The sequence below is a fragment of the Mastigoproctus giganteus genome, chromosome 4 (genome assembly GCF_048544385.1).
Source record: "Mastigoproctus giganteus isolate SK-2022 chromosome 4, ASM4854438v1, whole genome shotgun sequence".
NCBI lineage: Eukaryota > Metazoa > Arthropoda > Arachnida > Uropygi > Thelyphonidae > Mastigoproctus > Mastigoproctus giganteus.
In genome coordinates, this window is record NC_143578.1 from 134,018,658 (window position 1) to 134,044,710 (window position 26,053).

Sequence of the window (26,053 nt, forward strand, 5' to 3'; positions counted from 1 at the left end):
TTTGACTCAGTAAATATGTGTTAAAACACTATATTAATATAGTGTTTTAAGAACCTGAGGAGGCACAGTTTCAAATTGAGGAAAGACAGTTGTAGAATAGATGTGTGGAAATTTGCCTTTAACCAGCGGATAGTTGATTGGTGGAACAGACTGCCATCTTTTGCTGTGGAAGTTGATATAGCCTAGATAAATTTAAGGTCGAGCTGGACAGGCATTTGGAATGAACGAAGGAGTGAATTTTTTTTTTTTTTTTTTTGGCTGATGCTGCATAAGCTTGCTTTCTTGAATCGCATGGCTCTACTAATGCTAATTTATCAGTATATTAAATATTGATCATAATATCACGTTATTTTCTTATATTCTTCCTACGTGAAATAAATATGTAATAATTAAGAAAATTTTAAACACTGGCTAATTCTCCCGAACTTCCTAGACTGTCTCACCTTGCACAGGGACCTGCAAAGTTTGCTGCCGGCTCTGCTTTTGAGTTAAATTTATTTCCACTAACATTACTAATGCTAACGTTAATTTTCCTGAATTATAAACATGCAACTTAGAAGTTTGATTTAAAACATGCTAGCTCGGCAGGGTAGACTAAATTTGACCGAGGAGATTATTTCTGCTCTAGATAGTTCTCTTAACAATGATAATACAACAACACATATACAAATAACATACATCGCAGAGTAAACTAGAATATAATGCTTCTTGCTCTAATTGCCAAGAACCTAACCTTAATACAGATAACAATGAATTGCTAAATAATCTAAATACATGTAACAATGGATTGCTAAATAATCTTATTTCAACGTTGCAATAATAATTTGTCTTCCTTGCTCCTATATGCACTTGCAATCACACTACTCATAATGAAACTGCACAGATATTCTGCAAAATGAATAATGTCATATATATATATATACGATAACTTGTTGTACCAGCACTCCTTGACTTACATACTTAATTGTTTTTTTTTTTTCATGTACGTAAGTTCAACTTTTATCTTGTAGATACAAAATACATGTACAGCCCAATGCACTAAGATTATAACCCCCAACAAACTTCATCATGTACAGCATTTTACGATTTGTAACCGAGTTAAATGAGGCTGAAAAAACATACAATGAATAATAATGTAGAGTACAGTATTTATTCAAAACTAAATTAATCAAAATACGATCTTAATTTAATTTTATCTACGATCAAATCACTTTACGATGGACTCTCCAATATGATATGTAGTAAGCACCGGTCATTGTGATCACGTTTGTGAACTGAATTTTAATTGTATTAAACAGCTATTCTAATAAGCGAAAATAGGAGGAATATTATCCACAGGCTATAAAAGTAAAGATCACAAAATATAAAAGTAAAGAACACAAATTTACACTTTACTTTCTCCGATTAACAAAATTAAATGATGCATGAAAATTGGAAGAATATTTCACATGGGTTAGCAAAATAAAAATAAATTTATGCTTACGTACATAATACTGTAACTAACTGATATTTCTGTTCACTGACATTTTTTTTTTTTTTTTGGTTGTAAAATTTAAACAGTAAGAAAATAAGCAATCAATAACAAAGAACACGGCACGCACAAATTGCAACTAAGAAGATACACACAAGTGAGATACTTTACGAAGCTCAAAAAATAGGAATGAAGAGAAGATTCTGAAAATTTATTAATGTGTTTTATATGATAGAAGATTTCAGAAGGGGAACTCATTTCACCATAATACCATAATGTAAAAACCCACAGAATTCCAGCTATCGGTATCATCGCAAATGCGATAAGATCGAGTTTACTACCCATTTTTAATACAGTCCACTAACAGAAAAGCCTAATAAACCAGAAACTGCTAACTATTTTTATTGTTTTGTGGGAGTGACCTCCAGAAATCTGCTTCAAAAAATATCACAAAGGCATTCAAGATTGATTCTTATAACCAAACATAACAACAGCTTTGTGCTTTGTACATATCTATGAGTTGTACATAAGTTGTTTGTGTGTAAGTAAAGGAGTGCCTGTACTTGCAATTGTAAATATATCGGTCAAACCAGTAACAATCTACATATTAGAATGAACTACACCACTCAGACATTAATACATTTAATAATAAACCTAGCAAGAAAGTGGGTAATCTTGAACACGATATCAAATATAGACACTTCCAAAAATATAGTTTTCCGAATATCTTTATTACAGTACTTAACGTAATTAGCAACACTAAAACCAGATTAATGCAAGAGATTTGCATGTTACGATATAAAATCTATATCCATATGGACCGAATAACAAATTCAACCAAAATACATACCAACAATATGAATGACATCTGTGTTTATAACATGTTCCAAATAGCCAAGAAACTACACAAATCTAAAAACAAAAGAAAATATGCTATATCGAAAAGAGCCAAGAACAACCGAGAAAAGTTAAGGGACTTCCTAGATTTATTTAAAATGTGGGACGATGATCCTATAAACATTAGCTCAATACATAATACACTTTTGAGTATTAAACTTAAGTGTACTCAAAGCCCTAAGCAAGAAAGCTAATAATTACGACTTTAAGTCAAGTCACCTTATGCACATCATACAAGACATTAGTAAATTCAGAATCAAAATCTTACATATCAACAAGTGACCAGAAAATTCTATATTTGTCCAGTTTTTTCAAAACAAAATTATGGATAATTTAGATATGTACAAACAATTAACCTGCATAATGATTTACTACCCATTAATATCACAAATATTAATATCAGATTTAAATACACTACACAGGTTCCCAAACCTTCTAGGTTCACGGCACCCTTAGTATCTCAGTAATTTTTTTCACGGCACCCCCAGGCCAAAAGAAATACCTAACAGTTCCATTTATTAAGTAGTTAAATCCAAACAACTTAATAACCCCTGTGAGTTCGCTGCAGTGCTGGCCAGGCCGAAGAGTTCGGGAACCGCTGCACTAAACCATTTGGCTTAAACGCACGTAATTACAAAGTAACAGCTACCATCCTTCACAATATCGGCAGTGAACAAGGCATGAGTTTGTTGCAGCTCTTCTTTGTGCAAATGCGTAGACCCCCACCATAATCATATTATAACTGGCGACTTAAATATAATCCCATACCCCGAGTGTAGAGATATTTTATTTTTCAGTTTCAAATTTCAACCCAACCTATGAATAAATAAATCAACATTTAAAAAACAGTTATACCACGATTTATTAAGATACTGCATAAATTCTTCATACAAACACAATACTCTGGTAGAAGCAAACCACATGTGGTTACACAACCACATAAATTTTTTTGAAATTTCTGTGGTTGTGTAACCATAGAAATTTCAAAAAAACAATTTTTTATGAGCACATGCTTTTTTCCTTTTGCATGCAAACTAAAGTTAAAAGTTTGATTTTGGTTTTCGTCAGTTTATGATACAATTGCCAACAGATAAATTTCCTTGAAATCTTGTTGGCAGATGCAATACCATCAAAGAAATAATACATATATATATATATATATTTTAAATTATTTATGAACAGCGCCTTTGGTTTTCTCTGTGCGTGAAGTGAGAGAGTGTTCTTAATTGTTGGGAAGGGAGAATGTTTTCCACTTCCATGAAGCAACTCTTGGTAACTGAGAGATACAATATACCTTAGGTCTAAGAGCTAATGTGAAATGCGTACATACTATCTTGAGAGTAATCATGGTGTAAAACATTTTCGCACACTGCAGTTGTCACATTGAAAAAAAAAAAATCCATTTTTCAATCAATTATATCTCTGCAGCTCACGAGGAATAATGCAGACTTCTAAATAGTCATAGGTAGAAGAAGTACATCCTGATCCAGTGATAATAGATATGTTTACTTGAAATTTTATGATTACAGGTAGTTCTCGACTTTATGATTTAATTCATTCCTAGCGCGCGCTTGTAAAGCGAAAACTCGTAAAGCGGGAATTTATTTCCCATAGACATAAGGTTAAAAATAGGGGTTATGTTCTCAACAATGATTGATTTATCGAAAGAAATTAAAACGTAGCATGTAAAATCAAGAAAAGTATGTTTGTTATTTGGTTTTTTAGGAGTATTAGCAACTAAGGCCATATTTCTCCGGATATATGCGGTGGTCATTCCCTGACCTTTCCACATCCTCCGTATTTGGTGGTCACGGGCTCGAACCCCGGTCTAATCAAGAAGCGTGTGCTACGCACTGCTGCTCCTGCCCACCTGGCTACGGAGGCGCCAAGCAAATTATAATAATAGAGAATTTATTTATGATTTACAAATGTTAAAGAATGTTTATTCTTCATTATCATTGACTAAATGCACACTCACTGATCACTCATTATTGGCTCGGCACTCGGTTTGTTGCACAAGAAGTTGTCTTCTTCATTCAAGAGGCATTTGTTTCCAAGATAATTTCTTTTAATTATAAATTTCACAATTGCATGCATAAGCATTTTTTAACAGCACACACAAATTGCAACTAACATGATTCGTGAGGAGTAACAAGTTTACGAAGCTTAAAAAAAAAACGGAATGAGGAGAAGATTCTGAAAATTTATTTGTTTTTTATACAATTGAATATTTCAGTAAAGGAGAACACATTTCACCATAATAACGTAAAAAACATCACAATTCTAGCTACCGGTATTTTCGCAATTGCAAGAATATCGAGTTTACCACCCGTTTATAATTGCTTGCAGTAACAGAAAAGCCCAATAAACCGGAAAGTGCAAATTGTTTTTATTGTTTTATGGTCGTAACCTCCAGAAATGTGCTTTAGAAAAATATCACAAAGGCGTTCAAAATTGATTTTTATAACGGAACATATGATGATGATGAAAGTTTTGTGCATTTTAATGATTTGAATTGGTAACTAATACAATTTACAAACCACCACGAAGATAAATAGCTTAGTTATACAGCGAAAATTTCAACTACCGAGATCTTGAAACGAATTACCAAAAAACAATGTGTTATTGGGTTCACATTACGGTATTTTAACGATACGATGGTGTCTCTGGAACTCATTAATATCGTAAAGCGGGGTACATTGTATCGTATAGCTATGCACGTGGCTTGGAATGCGATATTTATGAATGTTTAACATTCATTTTTTGCAATTAATGTTCAAAAATAATCAAAAATTTGTTGATACTTGATACTTGGGAAAAAAATTGACCCGTAAAAATTGTTCTCGTAAACCCGGGAACTTGTAAAGCGAGAACTGCCTGTATATCAAATACATATCAAAAAGATTTTGTAACATTTTCAAACAACAACTCATTACGAGTAGCAAGCTTTTTTTCTTTTGCACAAGAGTAATGATGGAGGTAAGGGCTTCAGGTTAGATGCTACTTTTCAGATGTTTGTATTGTGGATGCAAATAGAGATTTTTTGTTGAAATTTTTTTACCAGATCAAATATACATCTGAGAAAGATGCTGTTGTAATATCATTTTCAAAAAATAAATCTATATGAGTAATGTGAACTTATTTTTTATTCGGTGGGCAGTGTTTTTTGTTTGACACCAGTTTTTGCAATTTATAATGATGCTGTCAATAGATGAATTTTCTTTAAAAGTTTGTTAGTAGATGTAATACACACTGAAAAAAGGAAGTATAACACAAAACAATTCATTGCAAGGAGAGCAAACTTTTATTTTTCACTGCGTGCAAAGAAAACTGTTATGACATGGTTTCTTTTCTGAGAGAAACAAGCAAGAGCAAGCGCACCTTAGCTGAGTGAACCATGTATGGCTGCCATGCACCAGCTAATTTCTCAATTGTTATGGCTAAGTGCATGAACCACTCATGCTTCAAAATTCTGATGTCAGTTTAGCAAGGACTACATTTATGTTGAAATTAAACTAAATACGCTTAATAGCATTTTCATACTTGATCTGATATTTTTCCTGTTTTCTCAAAAACTAATGGTGATTTGTGGAATTTAAAATGGGGAACTGAAATAAAACATTTTTGTTGAAAGATAGTAGGAGTTTCAGCTGTGTGGGCAGAGTAGAAATTATAGCATGCAACTGATGAAATTTTATCTGGGTCTAAAAGACTGAGGAAGGGCTACAATAAGGTAAAATAAACAAATGTACAAGAGATATATTCTTTCATAAATATTACATAAATTTTCTCTTATAAAAGCCCTCTTCACTTCGGATTCAGTGTTGAGGAATAAATTTTTACATTATTTATTTACAATTATCTGCACTGGTTTTATGCTAATGTAATATTTATACAGCAGACTCTCGATTAACCAGGATGATTATCCGGGACACTTCCAGATTCCAAAAAAAAAAAAATAAAAAATCAACCAGAAATCAAAAAATTCAAGTAATAATTAGAATAGGTATAAACAGATATTTTGCAAGTCGTAAATAAACGACAAGTGGAATTATAAGTCGTCATTGGGAGATTAGCGTACCTATTATCTTTCAATCCCTGCTGTCTTCACACCCACCGATTAAAAAAGAGAGAGAGAGAGAGAGAAAGAGAGAGAGAGAGAGAGAGAGAGAGAGAGAGAGAGAGAGAGAGAGAGAGAGAGACCAAATGTTTAGTTTGTTTTAGTGCGTCGCATCGATTGTTTGCTCTGTTGCAGTGCAAAAGGACAAATTTTGTTTCATTATTTATGTCAGGGATGGAATTTTTTTTTTAGTAAATTTTTTTGTTTAGAAATCGCAAAAATGATGAGTAAACGCAAAAGAGTTGCCTTTTCAGTTAAACAAAAACTTGAAAACGGTGCATCTGTTAAATCTGTAAGGAATTATTATAATAAGGATGTATTAAAATGGCCAAACATTAACAAGTATCGTGCGGAATTCAGATTTGTCAATAATAATATAGTAGCAATATGTTATTAGTCATTCCCAAGTAACGTAAAACTCGACAAAGTTAGAAGTCCTGGAACGCATCTCTTACGTATGTCGGGGACTTTTGTATTTTTGGATTAACTGGGAAATCGATTATCCGGGATTTGTTTTTTATCATCTATCCCAGATAATCGAGAGTCTACTGTATAAAGTAAAATGTAAGACACACATATGCTGAAAAATTAGAAACCTTCCGCAAAGTATCGACTGATAATCAAGTGTGTGGTATGTAAATATAATGTAAGTTGTCATGTGGAATGATCACAAGTTCTCTGGTATCAGATAAATATTTTATGGTTTCCTGGGGTCTAGTCAATCTGGTTTAGGTTATTTCCAATTTTTGGAAGGGTGTTACTGTTGGAACATTTTTAGCAGGAGCCACAATTGAGAAAACAAATGAAATCATTGGTGTGTCAAAAGTAACCATTTCAAAATTATACAATGAGTGTAAAATAAAAAGAGAATGCAGCTCTAAAAGAAAGAAATGTGGCAGATGGTTGGATGACAGAGTCTTACTCCACAAAAAAGACTGCATGAATTTAAAGCAAATTGTGCAGCAGAACAGAAGGTCCAGTGCAGCAAACAACTGAAAAATTCAATGGGACAAAAGAAGTCCCATTTAAAATCAAACTATGTGGCAGGAGTCAAACAGGCGCCTCCGTAGCCAGGTGGGAAGGAGCAGCGGTGCGTAGCACACGCTTCTTGATTAGACCGGGGTTCGAGCCCGTCACCACCAAATACGGAGGATGCGGAAAGGTCAGGGAATGACCACCGCACATCCCGGAGCAATATGGCCTTAGTTGCTAATGCTCCTAAAAAGCAAATAACATAACAGGAGTCAAACAATTCAGGATTTGGTAGTCATATGTCTACACAAAAGCCACTTCTTTTTATAAAACAATCTAAAGATTTGGCTGGAGTGCTGCTGCTGAGGAACAGCAGAAAAAAGTTCATGTGGTATGAAGAATCTCTACACTTTTTTGCACCAGTGGTAGAGTGAAAGTGTGGTGTGAAACTCATGAAGTTATGCATCCAGACTGTCTCTTTTTAACCATTCAAGGATGGATATGTTCTGTTGGTAAGGAGTGGATCAACTCATACTGTTAGAGGGCTGCATTACTTCCAATGAATATTTTTCTATTGTATCGGAAGAATTCATCCTGCAATACTTCATTTTTACTTAGATTGTAATAGATTCTTAAGCCAATAATGCAACTATCCAATGTGCAAAAATTGTATCTGAATAGTTCGAGAAACATTTCCAAGATTTCCAACATCAATGCTGGCCACCTATTTCTACAGATCTGAATCCAACAGAGAATGTCTAGGATATACTGGAAAGCGCAGTTTGGCTTTGCAGTTCTCTACCAATGACAAGGTGGCAGCTGACAAATATCCTGATGGAAGAATGGTCAATTCTGGTCAATGGACTACCTAGAGGCCAACCTATGAAAGCCCTTTTAAAGCTGTACCCTTGAAATGTAAAGTACATTGCATCTTACCATAATATTAACATAATCTAAAAGGTTAGCTAAAAGTGGAACAGTATTCTTGGATGGGATGAATGGTTCTGCCTGGAACAGTCTTGAGCCATTTCTGGTTTCCATGCATGTGTGGAAGATAATGCTCATGCTCCTAAGATAACATGTGCTGCGAGCCGCGATCCTGCTGATGTTATTTAGGAATGTGCCATGACAGTTAAGTTTTACTGTTGATTAAGGAGGAGATCACCTTTGAAAGCTATGGTTGTTTTTATCACTTTTAACTTTACAGTCAGCGTATTTTATTTTTACAACAGATTTCATCCTGTCTTAGTTTATTATTATTTTAATAAAGTTTCTGTCATAGACAATTGGTGTGTTCCATGCAGTTATTATAGATACTGATACCCATATGCAGTACTTTGACAAATGTACCAACTGGGTGGTGTTACACTCTGAGTAGTGGAGAATGAAAGAGACCTGGGGGTAATTGTGCAGTCAGACATGAAGTTTTCTGAACAGTGCAGACAGGCTGCCAGAGTAGGTAATGGGGTCTTGTCAATGATATACAGGAATTTTGTGAGCAGGGATAAGGTGGTGATTATCCAATTGTATAAGGCAATGGTCAGGACACACCTTGAGTACTGCGTACAGGTCTCATTTTAGGAAGGATGCAGAGTTGATAGAACGAGTATAGAGAAGGGAAACAAGACTGGTGAGGGAAATAAAGGGGTGCTCTTACAAAGAAAGGCATAAGTTCTGCAAACTGCAGTGTCCGGAGTCTAGGCACCTGTGAGGCGATATGACTGAGGTGCATGCCTTGAATGGATTGAGCAGGCTTAATGCTGATGGGATTCTTCCACTTGCTCAGATTACAAACCTGAGGGGGTATAAACTGAAACTAAGGAAAGACAGTTGTCGAATAGATGTGAAGAAATTTTTCTTTAACCAGTGGGTAGTTGATTACTGGAACAAACTTCCATCTGTCTTTGTGGAAGTTGATAGATTAAATAAATTCAAGGAAGAAGTGGTCAAACTTTTGAAGTGAATGGATGGGAAGGGTTTTTTTTTTTTTGGCCGATGTCGTATAAGCTTGCTTTCTTGCATCATACGATTCTACGAATGCTAATGCTAAAATATGCTTTTTAAATTTTCAAATATAGGAGCTGAAATTATCTGAAGGAAAAAATTCTGTGAGCAAATAAAAAACACAAAACTTCTTTCAATTCTAACGCTCTCACACATAGTAGTAACTACTGGTGAACTGGATGTTCTTTGATACGATGCTATTAAAAAACAATCTCAATACTTGTGCTGAATAATCTTTATCTGCTATAAACACCTGCAATTTTTTAATTTTTTTTTGGATATGTAAGCTTGCTTTCTTGCATCATTTTCCATTACTACTACTACTTACAAATTCAGAAATTCTTAATTACATTTAAGTAATCTTTTTTAAAATAATGGTAAAACAAAATTATCATAACTGCTCAATCATTTAATGAATGAAATATTCTGCTTATAGTTAAAAGTAAATGTGAAATAATTATAGAGGCACAAATGGTACCTTACATTTTACATACTTACATAGACATAGGTGGCATTGTAGGTCCACTGGGTCCTATTGTACTGCTTGGTGGTCTCATTCCACCACCATAATTCTAGATTAAAATATTCATAATTAAGGAAATTAAAGAAATATATACAAAACATCTGGGATTTAAAAATTCACTATAACAAATCTGTATTAACAAATAACAATAAATTACATTGAATGAAAAAATTTTCATATTGAACAGCAGATTTTGCTGTATGTCCTTTATCTTCTATAAACAACTGCAAGGCTAATGAGATAATGTTCTCGATATTTCCAATGAATTCTTGTACACTTGAATACTGTGTCCTTCACTCAAACCAAAACTAACTGACAGCAAAGTGGAGGAGAAATTGTTGAAGATAAACATAAGAAAGACACCTGGGGTGAATGGGATCTATCCAGTTATATTAAAGGAAGCAGCAAAGGAAGTAGGCAAACCCTTAGCCTTAATTATGAGAACTTCCTTGGACTCAGGGAATGTACCCATGGACTGGAGATGTGTAAATGTGACCGCAATTCACAAAGGAGGATCAAAGGGCGACACAAGTAATTACAGACCTGTTATTTTAACTTCTGTTCCAGGGAAATTAATGGAGGCATTGGTTAAAGAAACACTGCAGGATCATCTAGACAAGACTTCAGTTATAGCTCAGACACAGCATGGCTTTGTTAAGGGGAAGTCTTGCCTGACCAATTTGATTGGATACTATGACGCAGTCAGAAAAGAACTGGATGCAGGGAATAGCTTTGATAATATATACTTGGATCTTAGAAAGGCTTTTGATACTGCTGCACATGGAAGACTGCTGCTCAAATTGGAGCAGCGTGGCATTGGAGGCAAATTGCTGCTATGGATAAAGGGATGGTTGAGGGGAGAAGACAGAGAGTGGCAATCAATGGACATTGCTCTTCATGGACTAATGTTATTAGTGGAGTCCTCCAGGGTTCAGTGTTGGGTCCATTGTTGTTTTCTGGATTTATTAATGATATTGATGATCGTATACAAAGGGTACTAGGAAAGTTTTGCAATACAGCTTTGTTTATTTAATTTTTTCAAAGTAATTTCCCCTACATTCAATACACCTCTCCATCCTCCGAAACCAATCTTTAAACCAGTTCTGCCAAGTTTCACTAGGGAGTAAAGCACAGTCGTTGTCCCAAGCCCGTAGAAGGTCCTCATCACTGGAAAACCGCCTCCCTTTTAGCTTCATTTTCACATGCGGGAACAGTGCAAAGTCGCAGGGAGCAAGGTCTGGACTGTAGGGAGGGTGCTCGAGAAGTTTCAGTCCTGTCGTGGTCAAATATTCGGTGCAGGCTTTGGCGCGGTGAGCTGGAGCATTTTTGTGATGGAGGTACCAGGTGTCCATTCTTGACTTTGGCCGCAGGTTCTTCATAGATCCAATGACTTTAGGCAGGCATTGTTCAGTATACCACTTAGCTGTGACTGTCTTCTGCGTGTCCAAAACGACAAGTTCCACAATTCCACTCGATTTGAAAAATACAGCTATCATTTTCTTCTTTACAGATCGGGATTTTCTGACAATTATGGGTGTGTCGTCATCATCAAAGACCCAAACTTTGTTTTGAGCCTTGGTCGGCAGATCGTAATAGTACAGCCAAGTCTCGTCACCTGTCACGATGTTGTTCACATACCGAGATTGTCCCTTATCAAACTTTTTTAACATCTCCCGGCACCAAGTCACACGTCGTGTCATCTGCTCTTCAGTCAGTTGATGCGGCACCCAAAGAGAACAAAGTTTCTTCACGTGAAAATGATCTTGCAGAATCGAACGAATTGCTGGTGCATTTAGGCCCAAAGTATCCTCTATCTGTTGGTAGGTCACTTGCCTGTTTTCGTCAAGCATTTTCCTCACAGCAGTAACGTTTTCCTCCGTAACTGACGTTCGTGGCCTTCCCGGCCTCTCAGAATCCTCCAGAGTGAAATTTCCCCTTTGGAATTCTCTATACCACCTGAATATCATTGTACGATGTGGACAATCATCATCTAGTGCAAGAGTCATTTCTTTTAAGCACTGGTCTATGGTTAAACCACGCACGAAATTATACCACAAAACTGTCCTTATCTCATTTCGTGACCACGATGCCATCGCAAGCACTTTACACTCTCACTACTAATGAATAACTGAGCCCATCGACTTGCCGCGGCGGCTACTATGCACGTATGAACATGTCTCAACATGCAGCAACAAGCAGCTTCCTGTGATTCATTGTTGCGTCATATTGCAAAACTTTCCTAGTACCCTTTGTATCAGGCTTAATGTCTAAGTTTGAAGACGTTACGAAGGTTGGCAAGGTTGTTAATAACACTAAAGACAGTAATGTGTCATTGGCAATGGTCAGGCCACACCTTGAGTACTGTATACAGGTCTGGAGGCCTCATTTTAAGAAGAATGTAGAACTACTGGAACGAGTACAGAGAAGGGCAACAAGATTAGTGAATGAAACAAAGGATGAAAGGCTTAAGTTTTGCAAATTGCAGTGTTTGGAGAATAGGCACCTGCGAGGTGATCTGATTGAGGTGTATAAGTCCTTTAATAGTTTGAACATGCTCAATGCTGATGAGATTCTTCCGCTTGCTCAGAATAATCGCCTGAGAAGGCATAAATTCAAATTGAAAAAAAAAAAAAAAAAAAAAAAAAAAAGACAGTTGTAGGATAGATGTGCGGAAGTTTGCCTTTAGCTAGTGGGTGGTTGATTACTGGAAAAGTTCCATCTGTCGTTGTAGAAGTTGATAGCTTAAATAGATTCAAGGCAGAACTAGACAAACATTTGGAGTGAGTGGATGGGTGAAATGAGGAGGGGTTTTTTTTTTTTTTTTTTTGGCTGATGCTGCATAAGCTTGCTTTCTTGCATCATATGTCATTACTAATGCTAATACTTGTGGTAAATGCTACCCATATGAGGTACTTTGCATGGCAATGCTAAATTTGGCTGCCATTTCTAATTAAATTAAATTTTAAATGACTGAATACACTAATATTTTAATGTTTTTCCATGCTTTTCCTACAACTATATGGTTTTTATTATAAATTATTTAATTTTTACTTTATTTTATTAACCACTGTGTATGTCAGCCACTACAGCTGTTCCATGGTTGTCTCAGGTCATGCTGTAAGACATCTATGTTTTTTCTCTGCTATGGATGGCACCTAAGCTGACCTGCTCTGACCAAACCGCTGTTTCTTGGTTCTTTGTACAAGGGGCATTTGAAAAGTCCGTGGCCTGTGGTAGCAGTATAGCGTTAAAAATTTCTGTACTTAACGTGTACCACTTCAAATAGTAACCTACTAAGTTTCAAACACCTTCAATCTTCCAATAGTGCAGTCTTCCAATAATTAGGAAAAGGGGACTAATGCCAAAGGGGAAATGGCCTTTCCCATCACATGGTTAACAAAATGGACAGCAGAATTTAATGAGAAGGAGAATGTGGAGGATAACACACACCATGGAAGACCTGGAATGTTCATTACTCCAGAAGTTGTTGGGAGTATGCATAATCTACTGATCAGTGATCAATGAGTGTTAATTCAATACATTGCTGGCATCCTGGGAATCTCAGCTGAACATGTGTTGCATAATAAGACCAGTTCATACTATGGAAAAAGGTATCGGCACGATGGGTCCAAAAGCTGTTGACAGCAGATCAAAAATGCATAAGAATTCTCAAGTAAAGTGAACATTTGCATCATTTTCAAGCAGATCTGGCATTTTTTTCTTGTAAGATTTGTGACCATGGATGAATCATGGGTCCATCACTTTCAACCAGAGACAAAGGAAATCGATTCCTTCTGCTGGAAAGGTGATGGCAGGGGTTTCTGGGGTGCTGTTGGAGTGTTGCTAGCAGATTACCTTAAGAAAGGAGGCACACTCAGCAAAGGAGTTTTGTTTCACAATGACTGTTTTGATACTGTTGCACATGGAAGACTGCTGCACAAATTGGAGCAGTGTGGCATTGGAGGCAAATTGCTGCTATGGATAAAGGGGTGGTTGAGGGGGAGAAGACAGAGAGTGGTAATCAATGAACACTGCTCATCGTGGACTAATGTTATTAGTCCAGTCCCTCAGGGTTCAGTATTGGGTCCATTATTGTTTTCTGTATTTATAAATGATATTGATGATGGTATATCAAGCTTAATGTCCAAGTTTGCAGACGATACGAAGGTTGGCAGGGTTGTCAAGGACACTACTGACACTATGCTGCTGCAACAGGATTTGGAAAGGTTGAGCAGATGGGCTTCGAGGTGGCAAATGAAGTTTAACATTGACAAATGTAAAGTACTACATATGGGAAACAGCAACCCCAGAGCAACATATCAGCTCTGTGGTACTACACTGACAGTGGTAGAGAATGAAAGGGACCTGGGGGTGGTTGTGCAGGCAGATATGAAGTTTTCTGAGCAGTGCAGACGGGCTGCAAGAGTAGCTCATGGTGTATTGTCGATGATATATAGGAATTTTTCTAGCAGGGATAAGGAGGTGATTATTCCCTTGTATAAGGCAATGGTCAGGCCACACCTTGAGTACTGTATACAGGTCTGGAGGCCTCATTTCGAGAAGGATGTAGAGATGCTGGAATGAGTACAGAGAAGGGTAACAAGATTAGTGAATGGAACAAAGGGGTGCTCTTACGAAGAAAGGCTTAAGTTTTGCAAATTACAGTGTCTGGGGACTAGGCACCAGCGAGGTGATCTGATAGAGGTGTATAAAGCCTTGAATGGTTTGAGCATGCTCAATGCTGATGGGATTCTTTCTCTTGCTCAGAATAATCACCTGAGGGGGCATAAATTCAAATTGAGAAAAGACAGATGTAGGATAGACGTGAGGAAATTTGTCTTTAGCCAGCGGGTGGTTGGTTGGTGGAATAGACTTCCATCCCTTGTCGTGGAAGTTGATAGCCTAAATAAGTTTAAGGCTCAGCTGGACAGGTATTTCGAACGAACAGAGGGGTGAAGTGGAAGTGGTTATTTTTTATTTATTTATTTATTTTTTTGGCTGATGCTGCATAAGCTTGCTTTCTTGCATCAAATGCCTCTACTAATGCTAATGCTAATGACAATGACCATCCCCCATACTCACCAGACTTAGCACTATTGGACTTTCACTTATTTCCTAATTTGATAAAGTATCTGGCTGGTATCCATTTTCCCACCGACGATGACATCATTGTTGCAGTGGTTGAATATCTTGAAACTCAAGAAAAAACTTTCTTTGTAGCTGGAATCAGTGCACATTAGCATTGGTGGCAAGGGTTTGGTTTACTGGATCTAAAGCGGACTATTTCAAAAAGTAACTATTTACCAGAGTCCTCAAATAAATCCTTTATACTCAGGTGACAAACTTCTCAAATGCCTCTCATACTGACATTATTACTGCTTTGTAATTATGACCGCTAAAAATAAATGGATATATAATAATGTCATTCTTCATTTTTAGTAGAGCATAGAAATAAATTCTGAATTCCCAGTCAAAATTAACACATTTAAGAAGAGCATAACTAGGCATCTAGGTAACTTTTTATTCTTCTTTTCTTTACTTTGCCTACACAGTTATCCTCTAGGAACACTGCTGCCCTTTCATTTTCTTCAAACCATGTTCTTACATCACCTAAATTCATATCCTTTTTGCGACTATTGTGCAACACATTGACACTATCTTTGATTCTATCTAAATAAATAAGACCATTCACTATTGTCAAAGGGCAATGTTGGGAAAAAGTCCCAAGTTAGGATTAAATTTGAAAGTGTCTGCAATCCTGCGCAGACAAGACAGAAGGGAGTACATGTTGACAGCCTTGTCAATCAGTTTGGCCCTGGAGCGACTGTGCAAGGCTCAAGTGGTAGAATTTTTCACAGCATAGTCTGTGTTTGTTAACAGTTTTTACAGGGATGGATATACACTTAAATAGAACGAAAGCAAGAATATTTGCTGATACTATCAAGGAAGTGTTAGGTGGGTTGAAGAACTGATAAATTGGAAGAATACACAAAATAATAGATTAACTAGTGTTACAAGCAGAAGTGAAAGTGATTCTTGCACTACTTCTATTGGAACATGCAGCAGCCTGGAAAGAAAGGGTTTTGGGGATTTCAGACCCTGCTGTGTGTCATCAGGAAACAAGTAAATATATGGACTGTTAGTAAGAACAGATACATGTATACTTGCATATACATTACCGATAGGACCATAATAAATAAATTTGATGAATTTGAAGTGCTGGTAAAGTCATCAAATCCAGACATTGTGCAGATAGTAGTAGTAGTGGCATGTGATGCAAGAAAGCAAGTGTATGGGCTTATGCAGCCAAAAAAAAAAAAAAAAATCACACCATTCCCTCCAAATGCCTGTCCAGTTAATCCTTAAATTTATCAACCTATCAACTTCCACAACGACAGATGGAAGTTTGTTCCAGCAACTAACCACCCGCTGGCTAAAGGCAAATTTCCGCACATCTATTCTACATCTGTCCTTTCTTAATTTGAATTTATGCCCCCTTAGGTTTGTAATCTGAACAAGTGGAAGGATCCCATCAGAATTCAGCGTGCTCAACCCAATCAAGGCCTTATACACCTCAATCAGATCACCGTGCAGATGCCTAGTCTCCAGCCACTGCAATTTGCAGAACTTAAGCTTCTCTTGGTAAGAGGATCCCTTCATTCCCCTCGCCAATCTTGTTGCCCTTCTCTGTACACGTTCAAGCAAATCTACATACTTCCTAAAATTAGGCCTCCAGACCTGTATGCAGTACTGAAGGCGTGGCCTGACCATTGCCTTATACAGAGGGACAATCACCAATCACCTCCTTTTCCCTGCTAGCAAAATTCCTATATATCATTGACAAAACCCCATGACCTGGCCTGGCAGCCTGTCTGCATTGCTCAGAAAACTTCATATCTGACTGAACAATTACTCCCAGGTCTTTTTCATTTTCTACCACCTTAAGTGTAGTATCACACAGTTGGTACGTTTCTCTGGGGTTACTCCTACCCATATGCAGTACTTTGCATTTGTCAAGTTTAAACTTCAGTTGCCACTTCTCAGCCCATCTGCCCAAATTATCTAGATACTGTTGCAGTAGCACACTGCCATTACTGTCATTAACAACCCTGCCAATCTTTGTATCATCTGCAAACTTCGACATTAAGACTGATATACCTTCATCAATACCATTGATAAATATACAAAACAACAGTGGACCCAACACCGAACCCTGTGGGACTCCACTAATAACATTAGTCCACGAAGAGCAGCACCGATTGATTACCACCCTGTCTTCTCCCACTTAACCATCCTTTTATCCATTGTAGCAGTTTACTCTTAATGGGTAAGTTGCTACAACCTCTTGGGGGGATACAAGGACTAATAGATTAACAGTAGCCACTGGCAGAGGTGAAAGTGATTCTTGCACTGCTTCTATAGGAATGAGCAGAAGTCTGGAAAACAAGATGCAGGATATTTCAGAGACTGCTGGGAGGCATTGCAGTACAAGTAAACACATGGGTTGTGTTAGGGTAGCTAAGAAAAAAACAGGTGCATGTATACTTGCGTGTACACAAATGCTAGGTAGATTTTGGTAAATTTTGGTAAATTTACGAAAATCTGCCTATGGAAGGCAGATTTTGGTAAATAAATTTGATGAATTTGAGGTATTGCTCAAAGCATCAAAGGCGGATATTGTTGGAATATCAGAGATGTGGTGTCACACAGATATAAGGAATGCAGAACTGGAATTTGGGGAGTACAACGTCTACAGAGAGAGGATAGGAAGGGAGGAGGGGTTATGCTATTAATTGAGAAACACATAAAATACAAGGAAGTGAAGCCAGTCGACATCACTGGACAGTGCAGTGTCGAGTCAGTTTGGTGTGACATAAGCACTGGGAGATCAAAATTGAGAGTTGGAGTGTGCTATGGGCCTAATGACTCTGATGAGTATAATAAGAAACTGTACAGGGAAATAGAGTGGGCCAGTAAATCAGAGTCTTATAATGTGGGATTTTAATTTCCCAGATATTGACTGGAATTTGTGGGGTGGTCACTCACACACTAGCAAGGCTTTTGTGGATTTATTGGATGATTGTTTTCTACATTAGCATGTTCGGGAAGCAACTAGAGGGAGTAATCCTCTTGATTGATTATCAGTAGTGATTCTTCATGCATTAAGAATTTGCAGATAAAGGAACCACTAGGTGGCAGTGATCACAGTGTGCTGAAGTGGGGTTTACTCAAAGAGGTAACTACCATCAGGGGTAAAGGGAAGGGTTATTGCTTTCGTAAAGGTGACTATGATGGTCTGAGACGGTATTTAAATTCTATACAGTAGGACCAACTGATGATGTTACCAACAGCAAATTCAAAATGTGAAGCATTCAAAGAACTTATCTTGGAAGCTACTAGGCTTTACATACCAACCAAGAAATATTGTTCAAGGTTTAGGCCTAAATGGATGTCAGATGAACTAATGAGACATATGGCAGAGAAGAAAAATGCTTGGGATGCATATAAATTATCACGTGACACAGAAGCCTATGTCGATATAAGTTGATCTGTAATGAAGTTACAAAGGAAATTAGGCAGGCGAAGGCAGATTACGAGAAATCTTTGGCAAAGGATACAAAGAAAAACAGTAAAGAGTTCTTTCCTTATGTAAACTATAGAAGGAAGGGGATGAATCAGATTGGTCCACTTGATATCGATGGATCAACTGTGGATGATCCTGCGCAGGTAGCTAACAAACTAATTGAATATTTTGCATCAACATTCACACATGAGGAGTTATTCAGCGAGGGGAATGCCAAAGGTTTATTCAACTCTGGCAGTAAGCTAGATAATCTTGTAATAATTGAGAGTAAAGTGGAGGAGAAATTGTTGAAGATAAACACAAGAAAGGCACCTGGGGTGGATGAGATCTATCCAGTTATATTAAAGGAGGCAGCAAAGGAAGTAAGCAAACCCTTAGCAATAATTATGAGAGCTTCCTTGGACTCAGGGGAGGTACCCATAGATTGGAGATGTGCAAATGTGACCCCAATTCACAAAGGAGGATCAAAGGCTGACACAAGTAATTACAGACCTGTGAGTTTAACTTCTTTTCCTGGAAAATTAATGGAGGCACTGGTTAAGGAAGCACTGTAGGATCATCTGGACAAGACTTCAGTTATAGCTCGGACACAGCATGGTTTGTTAAGGGGATGTCTTGCCTTACCAATTTGATTGGATACTATGATGCAGTTACAAAAGAACTGGATGCAGGGAAAAACTCTGATAATATATACTTGGATCTTAGAAAGGCTTTTGATACTGTTGCACATGGAAGACTGCTGCACAAATTGGAGCAGTGTGTCATTGGAGGTAAATTGCTGCTATGGATAAAAGGGTGGTTGAGGGATGAGAACACAGAGAGTGGTAATCAACGGACAATGCTCATCGTGGACTAATGTTATTAGTTGAGTCCCTCAGGGTTCAGTGTTGGGCCCATTATTGTTTTCTGTATTTATAAATAATATTGATGATGGCATATCAAGCTTAATGTCCAAGTTTGCAGATGATACTAAAGTTGTCATCGTTGTTAAGGACACTACTGATGCTATGCTGCTGCAACAGGATCTGGAAAGGTTGAGCAGATGGGCTGAGAGGTGGCAAATGAAGTTTAACATTGACAAATCAAAAGTACTGCATATGGGAAACAGCAACCCCAGAGCAACGTATCAACCCTGTGGTACTACACTGACAGTGGTAGAGAATGAAAAGGACCTGGGGGTAATTGTGCAGACAGTTATGAAGTTCTCTGAGCAGTGCAGACGGGCTGCAAGAGTAGCTCGTGATGTCTTATCAATGATATACAGGAATTTATCTAGCAGGAATAAGGAGGTGATTAATCCCTTGTATAAGGCAATGGTCAGGCCACACCTTGAGTACTGTATACAGGTCTGGAGACCTCATTTCAAGAAGGATGTAGAGCTGCTGGAACGAGTACAGAGAAGGGCAACGAGGTTAGTGAATGGAACAAAGGGTTGCTCTTACGAAGAAAGGCTTACGTTTTGCAAAGTACAGTGTCTGGGGACCAGGCACTACCGAGGTGATCTGATAGAGGTGTATAAAACCTTGAATGGTTTGAGCATGCTCAATGCTAATGGGATACTGCCTCTTGCTCAGAATAATCACCTGAGATGGCATAAATTCAAATTGAGCAAAGACAGATGTAGGATAGATGTCTGGAAATTTGTCTTTAGCCAGTGGGTAGTTGGTTGGTGGAACAGACTTCCATCCCTTGTTGTGGAAGTTGATAGCCTAATAAATTTAAGGCTCAGCTGGACAGGTATTTCAAATGAACGGAGGGGTGAAGTAGAAGTTTTTTTTTTCCCCCTCTGGCTGATGCTGCATAAGCTTGCTTTCTTGCATCATATGCCTCTACTAATGCTAATACCATTCTGCTCCAATTTGTACAATAGTCTTCCATGCGCAACAGTGTCAATAGCTTTCCTGAAATCCAAATATATGATATCAAAATTATTTTTTGCATCCAGTTCCTTTGTAACCACATCATAATAACCAATCAAATTTGCCAGACAAGACTTTCCGTCAAGAAACCCATGCTGTGTCTGAATTATTGCTGCTGTCTTGTCTAGATGATCCTGCAATGCATTTTTAACCAGTGACTCCATTATTTTACCCGGAACAGAAGTTAAACTAACTGGTCTGTAATTACTCGTGTCACCCTTCGATCCCCCTTAATGAATTGGGGATACATTTACACATTAGCATTAGCATTAGCATTAGTAGAGGCATTTGATGCAAGAAAGCAAGCTTATGCAGCATCAGCCAAAAAAAAAAAAAAAAAAAAAAAAAAAAAAAAAGTAACATAAATAAATAAAAATAACCACTTCCACTTCACCCCTCTGTTCGTTCGAAATACCTGTCCAGCTGAGCCTTAAACTTATTTAGGCTATCAACTTCCACGACAAGGGATGGAAGTCTGTTCCACCCACCAACCACCCGCTGGCTAAAGGCAAATTTCCGCACATCTATCCTACATCTGTCTTTCCTCAATTTGAATTTATGCCCTCTCAGGTGATTTTTCTGAGCTAGAGGAAGAATCCCATCAGCATTGAGCATGCTCAAACCATTCAAGGCTTTGTACACCTCTATCAGATCACCCCGCTGGTGCCTAGTTTCCAGACACTGTAATTTGCAAAACTTAAGCCTTTCTTCGTAAGAGAACCCCTTTGTCCCATTCACCAATCTAGTTGCCCTTCTCTGTACTCGTTCCAGCAGCTCTACATCCTTCTGGAAATGAGGCCTCCAGGCCTGTATACAGTACTCTAGGTGTGGCCCGACCATTGCCTTATACAAGGGAATAATCACCTCCTTATCCCTGCTAGAAAAATTCCTATATATCATTGACAATACACCATGAGCTACTCTTGCAGCTCGTCTGCACTGCTCAGAGAACTTCATATCTGCCTGCACCACCACCCCCAGGTCCCTTTCATTCTCTACCACTGTCAGTGTAGTACCACAGAGTTGATACGTTGCTCTGGGGTTGCTGTTTCCCATATGTAGTACTTTACATTTGTCAATGTTAAACTTCATTTGCCACCTCGAAGCCCATCTGCTCAACCTTTCCAAATCCTGTTGCAGCAGCATAGTGTCAGTAGTGTCCTTGACAACCCTGCCAACCTTCGTATCGTCTGCAAACTTGGACATTAAGCCTGATATACCATCATCAATATCATTTATAAATACAGAAAACAATAAAGGCCCCAATACTGAACCCTGAGGGACTCCACTAATAACATTAGTCCACGATGAGCAGTGTCCATTGATTACCACTCTCTGTCTTCTCCCCCTCAACCACCCCTTTATCCATAGCAGCAACTTGCCTCCAATGCCACACTGCTCCAATTTGTGCAGCAGTCTTCCATGTGCAACAGTATGAAAAGCCTTTCTAAGATCCAAGTATATAATATCAAAGTTATTCCCTGCATCCAGTTCTTTTGTGACTGCATCATAGTATCCAATCGAATTGGTCAGGCAAGACTTCCCCTTAACAAAACCATGCTGTGTCCTAGCTATAACTGAAGTCTTGTCTAGATGATCCTGCAGTGCTTCTTTCACCAGTGCCTCCATTAATTTTCAGGGAACAGAAGTTAAACTCACAGGTCTATAATTACTTGTGTCAGCCTTTGATCCCCCTTTGTGAATTGGGGTCACATTTGCACATCTCCAGTCAATGGGTACCTCCCCTGAGTCCAAGGAAGCTCTCATAATTATGGCTAAGGGTTTGCTTACCTCCTTTGCTGCCTCCTTTAATATAACTGGATAGATCCCATCCACCCCAGGTGCCTTTCTTGTGTTTATCTTCAACAATTTCTCCTCCACTTTGCTCTCAGTTATTACAAGATTCTCTAGCTTACTGCTAGAGTTGAATACACCTCTGGCATTCCCCTCGCTGAATAACTCCTCATGTGTGAATGTCGATGCAAAATATTCATTTAGTTTGTTAGCTACCCGAGCAGGGTCATCAACAGTTGACCCATCGATCTCAAGTGGACCAATCTGATTCATCCCCTTCCTTCTAGAGTTTACATAAGTAAAGAACTCTTTGCTGTTTTTCTTCGCATCCCTTGCCAAGGATCTCTCGTAATCTGCCTTCGCCTGCCTAACCTCCTTTGTAACTTGGTTACAGATCAACTTGTATCTATCATAGGCGTCCGTGTCACGTGTTAATTTGTATGTATCCCATGCATTTTTCTTCTCTGCCATATGCCTCATTAGTTCATCTGACAACCATTTAGGCCTAAACCTTGAACAATATTTCTTAGTTGGTATGTAAAGCCTAGTAGCTTCCACGATAAGTTCTTTGAATGCTTCCCATTTTGAATTTGCTGTTGGCAATATCATCAGTTGATCCCACTGTATAGAATTTAAATACTGTCTCAGTCCATTGTAGTCGCCTTTACGAAAGCAATACCCCTTCCCTTTACCCCTAATGGTAGTTACCTCTCTGAGTAACTCCCACTTCAGCACACTGTGATCACTGCCACCAAGTGGTTCATTTATCTGCAGATTCTTAATGCATGAAGAATCACTACTGATAATCAAATCAAGAGTATTACTCCCTCTAGTTGCCTCCCGAACATGCTGATGTAGAAAACAATCATCCAATAAATCCACAAAAGCCTTGCTACCGTGTGAGTGACCAGCCCCCAAATTCCAGTCAATATCTGGGAAATTAAAATCCCCCATTATAAGACTCTCTGATTTACTGGCCCACTCTATTTCTCCGAACAGTTTCTTATTATACTCATCAGAGTCATTAGGCCTATAGCACACTCCTACTCTCAATTTTGATCTCCCAATGCTTATGTCACACCAAACTGACTCGACACTGCACTGTCCAGCGATGTCGACTGGCTTGACTTCCTTGGATTTTATGTGTTTTTTAACTAATAGCATAACCCCTCCTCCCTTCCTATCCTCTCTATCCTTTCTGTAGACATTGTACTCCCCAAATTCCAGTTCTGCATTTCTTATATCTGTGTGACACCACGTCTCTGAAATCCCCACAATATCTGCCTTTGATGTTTTGAGCAATACCTCAAATTCATCAAATTTATTTACTAAACTCCTAGCACTGGTGTACACACAAGTATACATGCACCTGTTCTTTTTCTTAGCTACCCTAACACAACCCATGTGTTTACTTGTACCCCAATGATTCCCAGCAGTCTCTGAAATATCCTGCATCTTATTTTCCAGGCTGCGGCTCATTCCAATAGAAGCAGTGCAAGAATCACTTTCACCTCTGCCAGTGGCTACTGTTAATCTATTAGTCCTTGTATCCCCCCAATCTAGCAGTTTTCCGACCCACCTAACATTGCCTCGATAGCATCAGCAAACATTCTTGCACCCTTTCTATTTAAGTGTATCCCATCCCTGTAGAAGCAGTCTCTCCTGTTAACAAGTACAGACCAGGCTGAAAAAAATTCTACCCCTTGAGCCCTGCACAATCTTTCCAGGGCCGAATTGATTGACAGGGCTCTCATCATATACTCCCTCCTATCGTGTCTGGGCAGAATTGCAGACACTTTCAATTTCAACCCTAATTCACGGCTTTTTTTCATCAGTGACCTGTACTTGTCAAGTAATTCCGCCGGTCTCCTACTCTTAATGTCATTAGTGCCAACGTGTACAACTATATCACCTTTTGTGCCCTTAAAAGATGATATCCGCTCTACAACGTCATCAACTTTTGCCCCTGGCAGGCATACCCTGGTCCTATTCCACCTATCCTTTTTACAAAGCATGTTTCCCGTTTCCCTGACAATAGAGTCACCAACAACTACTAGTTCCTTTGGGACCAGCGCATTCTGCCTTGGGGGTTGCCGCTGTGTTCCGCGATGACCAAGTGCAAGCTCTGGCATTGGTGTGGGCAGCTGAGAGCTTGATGGGCCCCTCACTTGTAATCCTTCGAGGGCATCCACCCTATCCTTCAAGCTCTCATATAGGCCCATAACAACGCTGAGTTGTCGCCTTATCTCCTTACACTCCTTGCATCGCACACACACAAAGACATCCCCCATGGCAGTATCATGTCCCATACTTGACTGCTCCGCAAACATCAAGCAAATAGTGCATCTTACAAGGCTGTGATTCAGAGGACAACTGCCCCCCTCAGTTCTCCCCTGGGCCACAGCATTCCCATTAGCTTGAGCCCTTTGCTTTGCTGCTCTGGTTTGAGTCATGATTTAGATTTACTTTCAATAAAATTTCAATTTCTGTACAAAATTAAATCCTAAACTTGTATCCAAACACAGTTATAACGCTATATTTATGTTTCAGTAACGAGTGTTATCTACGGAATATTTACGTTTCAGTAACGAGTGTTATCTACGAAATATTTACGTTTCAGTAACGAGTGTTATCTGCGAAATCCCTTTATATAACTTTCGTATCAAGTTATGTATTAATTATTTGATTTTACTAATTATTTATGTTACGTAACCTAAGTGGTTATATGTATAATTAATTATGTTAAATAAAATTAATTATATTACGTTTGTAATCTGAGTCGTTATATGTATTTATTTAAACATACAATTTAACTGCTAACGAAGTTCAACTAACGCTATCTAGTACGGTATATCGTATCACAAAGGCGGGAAAATTACGAACGGTTAGCGGAGTTTGAAACACGTGGAAACCTTTACCGATACTTTTATGCAATTACAAGGCCGAGTAAAGAATAAATACACCAAATTAATCAGAAAATCACAAAATAATGTTATACTACTAAATTTAAATCAAAAGTTTTAGAAAAACAATAATTTCAAATCAATAAATAAGAAAAATCCACTTAGCGGCTTTGAAAACGACCGTCTCTAGTAGCCTCGTCGGTCTATTCACCTCTCCAGTCCGTCGGAAGCTCCACTGAGTCCAAGGATGCTCTTATAATTATGGCTAAGGGTTTGCTTAGTTGCTTTGCTGCCTCCTTTAATATAACTGGATAGATCCGATCCACCCCAGGCGCTTTTCTTATGTTTAACTTCAATAATTTCTCCTCCACTTTGCTCTCAATTATTACAAAATCATTAAGTATCCTGCTACAATTTGATAACCTTCTGCCATTTTCAAACCTTAATAATTCCTCATGTGTGAATGTAGATGGAAAATACTCATTCAGTTTGTTTGCTATCTGAGCAGGATAATCAACAGTTGAACCATTGATGTCAAGGGGACCAATCAGATTCATCCCCTTCCTTTTAGAGTTTATATAAGTAAAGAAATCCTTGCTGTTTTTCTTAGCATCTTTTGCCAAGGATTTCTCATAATCTGCCTTTGCCTGCCTAACCTCCTTTGTGACTTGACTACAGACTAGCTTATATCTGCAATAAGGCTTCTAAGGTTGGGATTATTCATACCACAAATTTAAACATATACACCAACCGTTTATAACTGATTTAATAGTAAAATAAAATAAAATAAAATGATACAAAAGACTGTAAAATAATATTTACAAAAATATGATTATTTACAAAAAACTAATTTACAACAAAAATAA

At 38.0% G+C, this 26,053-nt stretch overlaps 1 protein-coding gene across 4 annotated transcripts in view; it reads right to left on the bottom strand.

The window, feature by feature from the left end:
• Positions 1-26,053, bottom strand: part of LOC150087077 (single-stranded DNA-binding protein 3-like) — a 538,273-nt gene that overhangs the window by 199,904 nt on the left and 312,316 nt on the right. For all 4 annotated transcript variants that reach the window (XM_090371800.1, XM_090371798.1, XM_090371799.1 and 1 more), the window contains one exon: positions 9,963-10,036. In XM_090371800.1, coding sequence (XP_090227926.1) covers positions 9,963-10,036 — 74 coding nt within the window. The remainder of the gene's footprint in view (positions 1-9,962; positions 10,037-26,053) is intronic.